This window comes from Synchiropus splendidus, chromosome 17, assembly GCF_027744825.2.
Source record: "Synchiropus splendidus isolate RoL2022-P1 chromosome 17, RoL_Sspl_1.0, whole genome shotgun sequence".
In the NCBI taxonomy this organism is placed as follows: Eukaryota; Metazoa; Chordata; class Actinopteri; order Syngnathiformes; family Callionymidae; genus Synchiropus; species Synchiropus splendidus.
The window spans coordinates 8,583,649-8,598,827 of NC_071350.1; the positions used below are offsets into that span (position 1 = coordinate 8,583,649).

At 46.3% G+C, this 15,179-nt stretch overlaps 1 protein-coding gene across 4 annotated transcripts in view; it reads left to right on the forward strand.

Moving 5' to 3' along the window:
* Positions 1 to 15,179, forward strand: part of dscama (Down syndrome cell adhesion molecule a) — a 62,542-nt gene that overhangs the window by 41,967 nt on the left and 5,396 nt on the right. For 3 of the 4 annotated variants that reach the window (XM_053846196.1, XM_053846198.1, XM_053846197.1), the window contains exons 7-26: positions 559 to 855; positions 1,927 to 2,202; positions 3,227 to 3,505; positions 3,703 to 3,822; positions 4,251 to 4,430; positions 9,241 to 9,437; positions 9,776 to 9,872; positions 9,943 to 10,071; positions 10,338 to 10,505; positions 10,899 to 10,969; positions 11,197 to 11,440; positions 11,728 to 11,874; positions 12,693 to 12,848; positions 12,908 to 13,041; positions 13,118 to 13,271; positions 13,675 to 13,792; positions 13,876 to 14,039; positions 14,422 to 14,520; positions 14,592 to 14,780; positions 14,851 to 15,141. In XM_053846196.1, the coding sequence (XP_053702171.1) occupies positions 559 to 855; positions 1,927 to 2,202; positions 3,227 to 3,505; positions 3,703 to 3,822; positions 4,251 to 4,430; positions 9,241 to 9,437; positions 9,776 to 9,872; positions 9,943 to 10,071; positions 10,338 to 10,505; positions 10,899 to 10,969; positions 11,197 to 11,440; positions 11,728 to 11,874; positions 12,693 to 12,848; positions 12,908 to 13,041; positions 13,118 to 13,271; positions 13,675 to 13,792; positions 13,876 to 14,039; positions 14,422 to 14,520; positions 14,592 to 14,780; positions 14,851 to 15,141 (3,510 nt within the window). Of the gene's footprint in view, positions 1 to 558; positions 856 to 1,926; positions 2,203 to 3,226; positions 3,506 to 3,702; positions 3,823 to 4,250; positions 4,431 to 9,240; positions 9,438 to 9,775; positions 9,873 to 9,942; positions 10,072 to 10,337; positions 10,506 to 10,898; positions 10,970 to 11,196; positions 11,441 to 11,727; positions 11,875 to 12,692; positions 12,849 to 12,907; positions 13,042 to 13,117; positions 13,272 to 13,674; positions 13,793 to 13,875; positions 14,040 to 14,421; positions 14,521 to 14,591; positions 14,781 to 14,850; positions 15,142 to 15,179 lie in introns of those variants that run through there. The other variant, XM_053846201.1, reaches the window with a different exon arrangement.

The following is a 15,179-nucleotide window of genomic DNA, read 5'->3' on the forward strand; positions in this document are numbered from 1 at the left end:
GCACCCTGGACTTTTGTATCAAACACCTGCTAAGGCATTTTATGAGGCCCGCTGTAAATGCATGTAATTGAAAAAAACAAACAAAGATTGAACTACCAAGCTTGTCCTTCAATTGGCAAGCAAATGGTCATTAACTGTCAAGAAATAGTGTGGAAAACTCATGAGAATTGACGGTGGTAGAATGGATTTTGGGTGAATATTTGTGTTTCTAGAAGAAAACTTGATTGTGTTTTGAGTCGGCAGTATTAAGTTTTGGTTTGCATCAAGTTCAATCTAAGGTTGAGGCTCAAAATTAACTGAATCTAAACAAGTAGAATATTTGAAGAACATTTTATTTATGTTCTTTCAGTATAATTATTCCAGTATTTATGCATAAATACATACTTGTGTATTCTGTGCTTTGTATTTTGTCTCTCAATGTTTCATTCTTCTGTGAGTAGCTTTAGTATTCAAGTGTTTATTAGGACATAGTATTCAATTGACAGACTCTAAGACTTGACTGTTTTATGGTATGGCATATGGTTGAAATGCGTGCGTCTCGTCCCATCTCTTGCTCAGATGGAACCCCCAAGATCTTGGCTTCGTTCAGCGAAAAGGTCTACAACATCAACGAGTTTGTGTCGCTGTCGTGCACGGTGAAAGGAACGCCGGAGCCCCGAGTCACATGGACGTTGGACGACGAGCCCGTAGTGCGAGACAGTCGCCACCGGATCTCCTACTACATCAACGGAGAGGGACACGTGGTCAGCCACCTGAACATCAGCCAGACCCAGGTCCCAGATGGAGGGGTGTACCGGTGTATCTGCAACAACTCGGCCGGGACTGTTTCCTACCAGGCGCGAATAAACGTAAGAGGTGCTTGTCAGATCAACTCTTCCAGCACACCATCACATATACACATACACATGTCTTGATTTATTCCGTGTCTAGATGTAGCCTGTGTAGCTTGAAGCAGACTCTCCGGAAAATGGTATGGTAGTTGTAGGGTGGATCATTACTTGCTTGTGTCAGCAGTACCTTCTCTAATGTCCCTTTCCCTCCCTTGCACCTGCTGATAGCTATATATTTGGCCACCATTACCTTGATTTACAGTTACTCCAGTGTATGGTGGTGGAGCTATCTGTGCTCTACTGGGACATGGCTGGCTGGATTGCTTCTGTCATCCAGCAGTAATACTGAGGCACTCACGCCGAATGTGAGGCCATTAGTGTTTCTCGACAGCAGACAGGCAACGTTGCTTTCTCTACACTGATTGGTTTAATTAGATTGCGTTCATCCATGCATGGTTAAGGCTAAATAGGGCGATCCTGCAGCCTTTAAGTGAGGGTCTGTAAATGCCGAATGCAGCCAAGCAATGAAGATAAATCTACACAGGTGCCGTGGTGGAAAAAAAGTGTAATGACTGTTTCTCACATGGTTGCCTTCTTAATCGTGCTAAAGAGAGCAGCAACTCGGAATACGCTCAAAGCGCACTACCGAGCCCTGTTAAACCGTCTTCTCCAGTCCTTTGAAGAGGTGCGTAATGGTCCATTTCTGTGATAGAACCTGAGCTATAGGGGACTTTTAGTTATTCTGTTGGTTTTTTACAAGTGAGTGTGAAAGCCGGCGACATGAATAATGGTTTTGATAATAGCTTCAGGAGTGGAGGATGAGAATATTCCACTCTGACACTTGTGAGCTGCAATCACACCCAGTAGCAGGAGGTAGGAGGCAAATATTCCCTTTGGATTGGCATGGTGCTTTCCCAAATTTGCCCGGGACAAACGTGTTGAAGAGAAAAGGAAGTGTATCCCAGTCAGAATAAATCAAGGCATGTAAGCTTTGTTGTGTTTTAGGAACACACAAACACAGCACAATTACCATTTCCCCAACCCCCCAGCCTCAAAATCATTTTAAGAGAGTTGTCTCTCCAATGTGTCCTTCAAGGGCCTGCCAGCATCAGACCAATGAAAAACCTCACTGCCATCGCTGGGCGGGACATGTACATTCACTGCCGCGTCATCGGTTACCCGTACTACTCAATCAAGTGGTACAAAGACTCCAATCTGCTGCCCTACAACCACCGCCAGAGAGCCTTTGAGAACAACGGCACCCTCAAGCTTTTCGACGTGCAGAAGGACGTGGACGAGGGAGAATACACCTGCAATGTCCTGGTGCAGCCTCAGCTCTCCACACACCAAAGTGTCTACGTTACTGTGAAAGGTGAGAGTCAAGGCGCGGTCACCTTGAAATTGTAGTCGCAAGTGGTGGAGCATGACATTGAAAAAGTGGGGTTTCCAGTTTTGTTATGCAGGTCACTTGTGAAAAAAGTTTTAAAGAGTAGATAAAGTTAAATAGCTTGTCGTCTCTGCAGTATTTAAGCAAAGAAAATGGTGACATGAGAACAGTAATTACCCATTAAGACAGAAGAACTGAGGTACAAATGATTTAGGTTTTTGGTCACAATGTCGAAACCTGTCTGTCCATTGTTTGGGCAAGCCCATAGCAGCATGACTTTAAAGCAGCTGAGGTCTGTGACTGACCGAAAATTCAGACGTTAAGGGGTTAAGAGGCCATGGTATCTGTCTTTTATTGTGGAGCAAAACACAGATATGCAGCGGGGTGTTTGTTTATCAGTCTTCAGGATGAAGCCCATCACTGATAGCTGAGCTGCATCTCCATCATCCAGCCAGCTCATCCGGGCTTCATCTAAATATTCAGCAGCGCTGAGCCAGATGATGATGATAACCTCAGATGGCTCTGTTTCTTCAATGACGCTGCATAATCTAAAATGTCGTGCGAGCATAGCCCCCCCAGCCCCCATCCCTCGCCGCATCTCTCTCTGGCGGGTCTTGACGTGCTAACAAGCGTGTGAAGGTGAAATCAAACGGCACAGACAAAGCTACACCACGACTCTGCCTCAGCTAATTTGCCTCTCGGCTGCTTAACATTCCACCACTGCCGGGAGGAAATCCCCGGGAGCCTATTACGCCTATTTTGTTGTGAATTAAATGAGCGCTGAAGTGCAGCTTATACCAATGTTGTTTAAAATCATTAATTTTCCAAAGCATCTGGTTCTCACGGTGACTGCAGTGTCCCCAGAGAGTGAGGAAGAGTGAGTGGGAATCATACAGTATCCTTTTGAGAGCTACTCAGTGGGTTTACGTCAGCAGCTTGCTCTTCAACATAAACAACTCTTGTCTCGCAACAATGGTGATAATGATTTAATGGTATTTCTCTTTTACAGTTCCTCCAACCATCCATCCATTTGAATTCCCTCGATTCTCCATCGGGCAGCGAGTGTTCATACCATGCGTGGTCATGTCCGGTGACCAGCCGGTCTTCATCACCTGGCAGAAGGACGGGCGGCCGATCCCGGACAGTCTTGGCGTCACGATCGACAACATCGACTTCACCAGCTCCCTGCGCATCTCCAACCTCACGCTCATGCACAATGGCAACTACACCTGCATCGCACGGAACCAAGCCGCTGCTGTGGAGCACCAGAGCCAGCTCATCGTCCGAGGTGAGAGGGAGACAGGAGGCCATATAAAGGTCATATAAATGAGGTGGCCAAAAGTTACTTTCAGAAACATGATGTTGTTTATTCAAGATAGATATACTTTTTTTCCTAGCTACCCTTTGTTCCTTTTAAAATTGCTCTGTCATTCTCTGACTGCTTGAACAATGTTGCCGTGTTTAATGGAGATTCTTGACTTCTAGTCCCGCCAAAGTTTGTGGTGCAGCCGAAGGATCAGGATGGAATCTATGGGAAAGCTGTGATACTAAACTGCTCAGCTGAGGGGTATCCTGTCCCCACCATCCAGTGGGAGTACTCAAAAGGTAAAAATATATTGTTGTTGTGAGTACAAAACAACTCCTGACTAGAACTATTTTGGTGTTGTTGTTCACTCATATGACTGTGATGATGATGGGATGCATTAGTTTACTCTGTAACTATATATATATATATATATATTCTTATTCTTATTCTTAACAGTTGTTCTGATTTCAGATGCATAAAATATATTCTTTATGTGGCACTGGTCTTTACTCCAAAGTTCGCTCATATTTCTCAATATGTACGTATTGTAATTGTTTAAATAGCATATGCTAGCATACTAACATGTTGAGTCCAATTCATAGTAACTTGTCAGTAATGAAAGGATTAGGTCTAAGTTGTATCACCATCATGGGATCAGTTTTGTTTTTTTCCAAAAGTCTACTCCTCAATAGCAGATGATCAAACTGTCCTTCTGCTCTTCCTTCAGGTGCTGGTGTCCCTCAGTTCAAACCCATTGCCCTTAACTCAGGCTTCCGGATCGAGGTGCTGATAAATGGGTCTCTGCTCATCAAACACGTGCTGGAAGAAGACAGCGGCTTTTACCTGTGTCGAGTGAGCAATGACGTGGGTGCAGATGTCAGCAAGTCCATGTATCTCAATGTGAAAAGTAAGAACAAAGACACTCTTGTTTTCTTTTCCATTCTTTTTTTTTTACTTGACTCATGTTGAAGTCCAAAATTCAAAGGTCAAGTGAGTCGAACTGGGGTCTGCTCCACTTTGACAGTCAGCCCACCTGCAAGATGCTTTCATAGCTTTTGCTCCGTGCCTTCTGCCTGAGCGAATACCGCGAAAGCAATGCACACAGCTTATGCCACTGAATCTCTTGGAGAAAGTGCATCATTTATCCGCTGTATGGACAAGGACTTAGCTCCCCTCCATTAAGCTCTGAATTCTGCATGTAGGCAGATGCTGTCACATGGAAAGGAGAACTGAGGAGTGAAAAAAAGCAGGGTGGAAGTTGAAGTGGCGTATCCATGTCTCTGGGTCTGACATGAATGTCAGTTTTTCTCGCACACAGTTTTAATACTGATGTATAGACAACATATTCATTTCAGATCACAGCTCCTCTTGAGTAGCACAAATGTCTAAATGTCTGTGAGAATCCTGCCTGTTAAAAGGAGATATATCTGTTTGTTGAGAGGTCTGATAAAAATATTGTGTATAGTGTGCTATTGCACACGAAAGGTCTATCTGAGTTTCTCCCCATACCTGATTGTTGATGTGTGTCTGCCAAGGTTTTATTGTGATCTTTTACTGTGACTGGTCGCTTGTTTTGACCGCTTGCTTCTGGATCAGACTGATGCCCCCGTGGCTCTTATCAGGCCACAACAGAGCCCTCCCTGCTGAGAGACTCTTTGTCAGGCAAACACTCTTTGGAGCTGGTCTTAATGTCCCTCACAGAATACAGGTGATGAGAGCCAGTTACAATACATCATTAGTCTTTCAAGAAATATAATATAGATATAACTGAAAATATAAGAATGAAACTTCATAGTTGTTTTCTGATTCTAATATTTATATTATGAAAGCTAGAGGTGATAATTAGACTAAAACACAGATGACTTCCTGGTGTGTCAAACTCAAGGCTCGGGGGCCAAATCCAACCCACCACATCATTAATGTGGTCCGTTACAGCGTTATAATGGGATAAAATGGAATTTAGAGTGTATAGTAGTCAAGATCTCAGCCTTGAGGTTGATTTCTCTTCTATTATGAACCAGAGATTCCTAATGCCATACTTAATGCCAAAATTTACCACCAAAAATTCTGATTCAATGGCACTTGTTTGGCTGGCCACATGAATTGTGTTATAAGTTTTGCCCCTCTGTGTGATTCGGTTTCTAATTGTCGGCCTTCTTGGGTTATCGTATTTTGTTGATAGATTCACGCTTTCATAGATTCCCGCTGGCCCCATATGGCCAGAAGAATTTAAGGAACAGGCTGTATGTGGATGCACGAGGCCACGCTTTGACTTGTCCTGATTCAGATCATGCATCTGCTGAAAGATTCTGCGGCAGCCTAGCTGTATGTATTCCGCTGTATCCATCCTTTCCTGGCTCCCCTCCTGTCTGCCTGCGTCTTTAAATCAATAACAATCAGTAATTCTGCCGTCCCTTGTAGGCAAACACCAAATTTGTGTGTATGTGTCAGCGGTCCCTCAGCTGAAAGCCCGGCTCTTGTGTCAAGCTGTTGTTGTGATTGTTTTGCTGTCTCCGTGCTCTCTGTAGTAACCCGATTCTCCCAGGACACCAGAGGAGCCGCCCTCTTCAACCACTCTGCGCGTCCATATGTGTGGGCTCATTCCCATGATCCCCCTGATTCCACTCCGTCTTTATTTAAAGTTCTGCCTCTGGCTGAAATGCTCTCCAGAACATTGTGTGCTGTTTTAGTGTTGTTTATCAGCCTTCGACAACAGAGCTGTGACTTAAGAGGCTTAGGAGCCACTTAGTGGGGGCGCACACGTTGACGCACGCTAACACGCTCACGTGACAGATAGTGTGACTGTGGCCTAGTGTGTCAGTCAGCAGGCTGCAGAATCAATACTTTCAATTAAGCAAACTGTGATGTATGATGATGACGGCGATGACACAGGTGTGCAAACAAGCTCCAGACAATAAGCAGAGATGCAACACTTCAACTGAACGGCACGAATAAAGTGCAACCATTTTAGAGGAATAATGGGCTTGGCATCTCATGCGGTGGCTTCGATAGATCCCACTCACCCGGGCCTTTGTGGTGAACCCCAGCTAAATGAATTGCAGCTATTGTGGTGTCCTGGCTTGATACTTTCATTGTTATGAGTGTTTGTGCCGCATCATAATACACCATGCATCATCCCGCATGAACACCACCACCTCCCTCACAGCCTGCAGAAATTGCTGGCCCTCGCTGCGCCCAGATTAAATCTTGCTCGTTCTGGTGTGGAAGTGCGCGGACGTCCTTGTGTTTATCTTTCCCTGCACCGTGCTGAACAAGGACTTCACACGCCTGGCCCATGTCTTTACTTGAAAACTGGTACATGACATTTCCCTCCAAAACACGAGCAATTGAGTCAATTCATTACCAATCCACAGCGGATGCTATCAGAGTCAGTCAACAGCCACTCGATGTTTATCATTGCCAATTAAGACCAATCAGGCCTATTAGACATCATAACGTCGGCAGACAGAGTGGTGCTGGGGAGCGTAATGAGGAGGCTCAGCAGAGAAGTGGTAAACATCCTTACAGCTGATGAATAGTCTGGCTTTTAAGCGCAGCATCGTCGTCGCCGCTGCCGCATATTCCCGAGCCCTGCCGTTCTGCAGGCTAGTATTTGTGCCCAGACTGCAGGCAAATTGTGCAGCTAAAAGAATTATTTCAGTACATTTCAGACAGCCAGTGAACTCGGCTTCTTTGTGCGATTACTACAGCGTCCTCCCTACCCCCAACACCCTCGACCCACCCTCTTACAGAGCACCCCCGGGGCAGGGAGCTCTGCACGTCTCGGCTCCTCCAACTCAGGCCTTCCAGGCCACATCGGCCCACTGCACCCCTCAGCTTGAATGAAGATGTGAATCACAGACACAGTCATGTTTGGACAAAAGCTGAAGCTGTATTATTGACAATTGTATTTTAGCTACAAAAATTAGGAAATCATCATGATGATAAAAGAAGTGTAGGATGGTGTGTAAAGGGTGTGTAAAATACCCTTGGTTTAGCAGTTGTAATGGCTGAAATGGTGCGACTAGTCTTGCAGTATTTCGGGGAACGCTCAGAAGCCTCTGTCGTGAATGTTTCAGTAGCGCCACCTTGCTCCGACGCAGGCTTTTGGGTCAGAATAATTTCATGTTTTTCTTCTTTCTGTCATTGTTTTCCACATCAATTGCTTTAGCTCAATTATATGACCACCTTGATACGCTTCTCATCCTGTGCTGTGATGCATTAAATCTTCCTGTTATGATTGTAAAAACCAACAGCAGGGCGAAACGTGACTTCAGGGCAGAAAAAAAAGGTGTTATAGATGAATAAGAGTTGCAACTGGGGAGACACAGAGAGCAAGAGTAGGAAGGGAGGAAGGGAGGAGGGATGCAATGCAGGGAGAGGAGAGACTGCCCAATGATGGTTGGCATGGTAACCTGGCCAGGTGAAAGGGAGTATGGGAGAAAGAGGAGCGGAGGGGCGGGGGGTCTTTTGTCTCAGGGGAGCAGCCTATCAGCAGCCAGCCTGTCCGCTACAGTCCCTGCAGACTTATGCGTATCATCACTGCCCTCTGGGTTTCTGTGGAGGAACAGGGTGCTCAGCTCTCCCACACTCCAGCATCAACCTGTATGCGTCTTTTCTGATTTAAATTTTGATATTTGAATCAGGTGTAGGCATTGAAACAACTATATGTCACAGTGGAATATTTGAGGTAAATGAAATATTATTTGGGAAGTACCTCTTTCTCTAACAGCCTCCGTCTGTTTGAGCAGTCTCCCTTTATAAAGTACTCAGCTGGGGTTGAAATATTCATCACAATAAGCGCAGTGAAGAGAACATATTCCTGTATCGATCATTGCCAAAGGCAATCGTCTACTTAACCGCAAAAATATAGTTGGTGCATTAATGTAAACAATGATCTAGTATTGTGAATAATTATGATCCAAAAAGCAAACTATATTTGAGTTTTATTCATGCTAAATTCAGGTGGCTGTGTGACTCAGACCAGAACTTTGTTTCCTGTCTCCAACTGTCCCTGTTCTCTGTCGCCTCACGTACTTCCTCTCTCTGTTGGCAGTGTCAACATCACATGCGAGCCACTTCCTAGCCAATCAAAAGTGGCGCACTGAAACGTTCACACAAAGCCACTGTCGATATTTTCGTTCCTCATTTCTCTAAACGCATCTCACAAAAAATTCATCGTCGTCATGCAAAATAAATCTGCATTCTTTTCTGCAGCCGAACCCCAAATGGCTTCGGAGTGAATAAGAGATGAGGCTTAAATGTTTGCACCCTCTTGCCTGACACTTCTCATCACATCACTGCCGTCATGCTCGCCGTGTGCGTTTTTTGTGCATTGGTGTGCCAGCTTGTGTGTGTGTTTATATATGTGCGAACATCTGGGAGCGTTGTGTGTTGGTCCACAGTTCTGTGTGTGTAATGAGGCGTGTATGTTGTGAGTGTGCTTTCACAGGAATGTCTTCTGAGCATTTAGGATCCTCACATACATGATGAATGTCAACACCTCTTGATGCCTCTCATCTCTCATGCGTGTGCAACCATTTTATTTAGCAGAGTAGGAATATAATCCAGGAAATTTGCCTCCTGAATGGCCGCGTTGTTGTGGAGGCGGGGTTTGAGTGCCCTTATTATTCTAGGACCATGATGTTTGCTGATGATATTGTGGTGGAGGGTCCAAAAATGTTGCTGTGTTGACCTGTTTATTTTTTGTGTTCTAGTCCCGGCAATGATCACGTCGTACCCCAACACCACGCTGGCCACGCAGGGGGAGGAGAAGAAAATGAGCTGCACAGCTCAGGGAGAGAAACCTATCATGGTTCGCTGGGAGAAGGAGGAGCGAATCATCAACCCAGAGACCAGCCGCTATGTGGTTTCTTTCAAGGAAGTTGGGGACGAAGTCATCTCCACCCTGCAGGTACTGTTCACGTGTCATCTGCAGATCCTGATTCACGCTCAATACATGACACCTCGCAGTCATTTGTTGGCAGACCTGACTCTCAATGATGTTTATGCTGTGACAAAAGTATAAAAAGGTCAGCAACTCCACTCAGGACAAAACAGCAAACTGGCATGGAGCTCTAAATAGCAAACTTAGACTAAAACACAGATGATTTTCTGGTGTGTCAAACTCAAGGCTTGGGGGGCAAATGCAACCCGCCATATCATTAATGTGGTCCGTTACAGCGTTATAAATAGATAAAATGGTATAAAGCTTTTGCTGACCTGCTGATCATCTAACCACTTTTCTTTTAGATCATGCCCACTGTGAGGGAGGACTCAGGCTTCTTCTCCTGCCACGCCATCAACTCCTTTGGTGAGGACCGAGGAATCATCCAGCTGACAGTTCAAGGTATCGTGACAGACCTTTTTCTGTCAAAATGTTTACTTTCACATTGAATTTTAACGTTGGTCTGTTTCAGAACCACCTGATCCTCCTGAGGTGGAGATCAGGGAGGTGAAGGACAGAACCATTGCTCTGCGTTGGACCATGGGGTTTGACGGCAACAGTCCCATCACTGGGTTCGACATTGAGAGCAAGAACAAATCAGGTGATTTAAGACCTTCAGTGAGTCATTGCTTTAGTGAAGTTTTGATCCAGGAAGCGTTTTTCAAAGACAATAAATATGAAAATCCATTCAGTTCTTTTGACATCAAGTCATCAAAATAATTTGTCAAAGGACAGACAGGATGAACTTGTGCTCTCGGGACTCGGTATCAGTTTGATCATTTGACAGTGTCTTAAGGCACTTAGCCGGATTTAACCTCTTCACCGACTTCTGCACCCCTGACAAACCTCGTCCTCTCTCCTTCACAGCCTCCTGGGACACGGCTCAGAAGACCAAAGACGTCTCCCCTCAGCTCAACCAGGCCACCATCATCGACCTGCATCCCTCCTCCACGTACAACATCCGAATGTTTGCCAAGAATCTGATCGGAAAGAGCGAGGCCAGCAACGAGCTCACCATCACCACCGACGAAGCAGGTGAATGAGAGGGTATATCACAAGCACATCAGATGTAAATGGTGAGGGAGGCTGGAAGACTGGGTCAATTCATTAACAACCCTGTGACATCAGCCCCTTTGGCTGGGCTGCATTATTGAACACACGCTGACCCTGCACTAAAAGCAGAACTTTTCAATTAAAGGCCTCACTGGTAAATGTCAAACCGTGGTCAATAGACTGAGGTTGGACCCCTTCTGCTAATTAGCTCCGCTCGCATCGTCCCGGCCCAGCGATGCTCTCCTCATCACCCATCACACCTCACTTTGATGTCGTGAACAGATCTGGACCTCAGCCTCACTTCTGGACAGTTTTTCAGCCAGTGTAATGCGGCTGCTCCGTAAATGGTAACTTGCTTTTGTGTTTGTTCTGCAGCTCCTGATGGACCCCCACAGGATGTCCAGTTGGAGGCCCAGTCGTCTCAGAGCATCAGAGTCAGCTGGAGGGTGAGGCATCCACATTTTAACTGCATGAGAAGTGGGAAGAACTAAAAAATATTTCTATAAATATAAATGTGAATATACAAGACAAAACTAATACTTATAATAATACATTACATTAGTAAATATTCTTTTTAGCATCAGTTATATTACTGACATAGTACTAATGAAGAGTACATTAGTCAATGAAATGTAGTTTCAGTTTATAACCGAAGCCTTTTCTCTTTCCCCAGGCTCCAAAGAAACACCTCCAGAATGGAGCCATCAAGGGTTACCAGGTGGGCTACAGGGAGTACAGCTCAGGCGGAAACTACCAGTTCAGTGTGATCAGTGTGGAGACGACCGGAGACAACGCCGAGAGTCTTGTGCTGGACAATCTGAAGAAGTTCACTCAGTACGGAGTGGTGGTGCAAGCCAGTAACAGTGCTGGGACTGGGCCCTCTTCAACTGAGGTGGCTTCTACCACACTGGAGGATGGTGAGAGATCATTGTTTTACGCCGCAATAATGATGCTATGTTGACTTCAAAAGTGAATGCAGCAGCCATTACTTGTTTGTGTAAGATTAAGTCATTTAATACTAAAGAAACTTGGTTGTTCAAAATGACACAAAGTATGACATGTTGGGAATATTGTTACCCAAAACGGAAACGTCATGTTCTTTTGAAACTAAAAGTGAAGTGATAGCACCGTCTAGTGGCAATAGATGGTCGCGTCTCCTCCGATGTGGAGCGCTGGAGTCATTGCTCCTCGTTGTCCCCTCTAGTGCCCAGCCGTCCTCCTGAGAACGTCCAAGCCACGGCTACGTCTCCAGAGGTCATCTCCCTGTCATGGCTGACTCCTCCCAAAGATGCTCTGAACGGAAACCTGCTCGGATTTCGGGTGATCTACTGGGCCAACCTGCCGGACGGAGGTAAACACTGGAGAAACAGAAGATTGACAGCAAAAGTGTTACGATGCTGCCCTGCAGACCAGCAAAGAACTGGGTCAATGTCTTCTGACCGAAACAAAAACAGCGCTGAGTAACAAGATTTCTCATTCATGCCCGTGAGGAGGTCGTAGCTGGAGGCCATTCATAAGGATCCTGCTGAACTCCGTCTTATTTACCCTTGGACAGAATTCTGCGTGGTAATGTTGAAGTCAGACAGCAGGCTGCACAGTGGTCACATGCTGCGCTTGCATCACAGGGATTGTTTTTGACAGCACAATTACCTTTGACCTCTGCACTGTCGCTTCACGTTGACCGTGTCTCAGGAACTCGGATACTCAGGACGTGACAGCTGTGACTAGTTTGCATAGCAACAGCAGCTCAGTGGCTAAGATTCCTGAAACAATTACATAGCTTCACTTTCTGGTTACATCAAAGTCTTCCTTATGAATAGAACTCTGTCTCACTGTGTCGGCTGATTCATGACCCGGGGCCATGTTCTCATAGGTCAATTCGTTTTCTAATTGTCTGTCATGCTGCTCGAAAAAAAGGTCACAAATGTGACTGAAGTTGAACAATGACCCTGCTGGCTCTTGACCAAAGTATCTGGGCATCAATCCACCGAGCAGTTGCAGTGGAGGTCAGCAGCTTTCATGAGGACCTTGTCCGAGCCCCATTCAGACACAATGATTGAACGTGACATTAAATACAAGGCTCTGCTGCCGTGCGCTTAATAGTCCACTGCTGAATATTTTATAAAGGTCATCGTTTCACTCCCATCTTTACTGTTTTCCATCCGTCAGAGCTGGGGGAGATCCGGAACGTGACAACCTCGAAGCCCTCGCTGGAGCTGGACGGGCTGGAGAAGTACACCAACTACAGCATCCAGGTGTTGGCCTTCACCCGTGCCGGCGACGGCGTTCGCAGCGAGCAGATTTACACCCGCACCAAGGAAGACGGTGAGAGAAAAGGCCGAATCCACGGGTGAGAGTGGACTCTTACATTTTTCATGTTCCAGTTCCGGGTCCTCCAGCGGGCGTGAAGGCCGCCGCTGCGTCCAACTCTGTGGTGTTCGTGTCGTGGCTTCCTCCTCTCAAAGTCAACGGCATCATCAGGAAGTACACTGTTTTCTGCTCCAACCCACACCCCACGGTAAACTTGGACTCACAGCCTCAATGGTGGCTCATGATCCAGGACGTCGACTGACGCAATTGTTGTCGGGTCACAGGTGAGCAGTGAGTTCGAGGCAGCCCCAGACGTGTTCTTCTACCGCATACCAAACCTGAGCCGGAACCGGCAGTACAGCATCTGGGTGGTGGCCGTCACCGCGGCGGGACGAGGAAACGCCAGTGACATCATCACTGTGAAGCCCATGGCGGAGGGTGGGTGCTGCTTCGAATGCTAGCCGATGAATGTTTGAGAACCAAAATTCCACTGCTACCCTGTGTGGTGTCCCTGTGGTGACGTTTAAAAACATACATTTGTTGGGCTTAAATGTCTGGAGAGTCGTCACCATGGTGACCAGAGGAGCGAAACACAAGTGGTGACACGCAGACGTGAACCTGTCGACACCGACTCTGCTAGCGCAGAGCTGATAAGCTGATGGAAGACACTGATAGACTCACTGGTGTCTGAATCCAGGACCTCTGATCTTCATCTGCACGTCTTATCTCCTCGCTTGCTAAGGCAGAAGAAGATACACAGCCTACAGTGACCCGACAGAAGCTGTGGTGCTACAGTATTTGGAAGGTGTGAAGTATCATTTATTGTTTGTGTGTCCTGCAGCTCCTGCTCGGATCCTGACCTTCAACAGGACAGTGACCACGCCGTGGATGAGGGACATCGTGCTGCCGTGCAAAGCCGTGGGAGACCCATCGCCAAACGTCAAGTGGTTCAAGGAGATGTACGTTCCTTTGTGTTTGATGAGTCCATGAATCCGCATCGGATCTTTCCGGATATTAACTCAGAACGTTTCAATTCTCCCAGCAATGCCACCCCAGCGCCTGTGGTGATTGACAGCAGGCGCAGCGTCCACGGTAACGGCAGCCTGGTGATCCGCACCATCAAAGCAGAGGATTCTGGAAACTACACCTGCATGGCCAGCAACAGCTTTGGTTCAGACAAGATCGTGCTCAACTTGCAAGTCCAAGGTCAGTGAAAGACATTTTGCTTCACGCATCAAATTGTTTTTATTATTGAATATATAGCCAAGTCCCCCAAGTCTGCTTCCCAAAAAATACAGTTGGACAGTAAACTGTAACTATATATATATATATATATATATATATGAGAGTATATTCCAATGAATGATCTACAAAAAAACAAATCAGTTTTGGAAAGATTTGCCAAAAAAATATATTAAAAATTTTATTTTTACTGAATGAATTCCACTATCGATAAAAGGAACAAGAGTGTAACTCCCGTGTGAGTTAAAAGAAAAAGTAGAGGAAATAAATTACAGAAACAATTGTACTATTTAAAAAAACACAAAATTAAAATAATAATCATGGAACTGAATGTCTCCCACCCCAGTCCCACCAGACCAGCCTCGCCTCACCGTCACCAAGACCACCACCACGTCCATCACCCTCTCCTGGATCCCTGGAGACAACGGTGGCAGCTCCATCAGAGGTCGACATCTGTGCAGACCTTTGTTCGGCTCCTGCCGCCCTCAAACTCAAACTCAGCGCTCTTGTCTCCAGGCTACATCCTGCAGTACTCCGAGGACAACAGTGAGCAGTGGGGGAACTTTCCCATCAGTCCCAGCGAGCGCTCGTATCGGCTGGAGAACCTCAAGTGTGGAACCTGGTACAAGTTCACTCTCACAGCCCAGAATGCAGTGGGGCCTGGACGCATCAGTGAGATCATTGAAGCAAAGACTCATGGGAAAGGTGCATTTTTGTTTTGATGTAGTGACATAGATAGTGTTTCCTCTAACCGTTCCTCTCTCCACCTCTGCAGAACCTCAGTACTCTAAAGAACAGGAGCTCTTCACGAGCATCAATGCCACCCGGGTCAAGCTCAACCTCAACGGCTGGAACAACGGCGGCTGTCCCATCACCTCCTTCACTCTGGAGTATCGCTCGGTGGAGTCGCAGACGTGGACCACCGCTCAGCGCACGTCGCTCACCAAGAGCTACATCCTGTACGACCTGCAGGAGGCCACCTGGTACGAGCTGCAGATGAAGGTCTACAACAGCGCCGGCTACGCTGAGAAGAGGGTCAAGTTCGCCACGCTCAGCTATGACGGCAGTGAGTGCACACACCAGCTTTGATGTCTGGCATCTGAG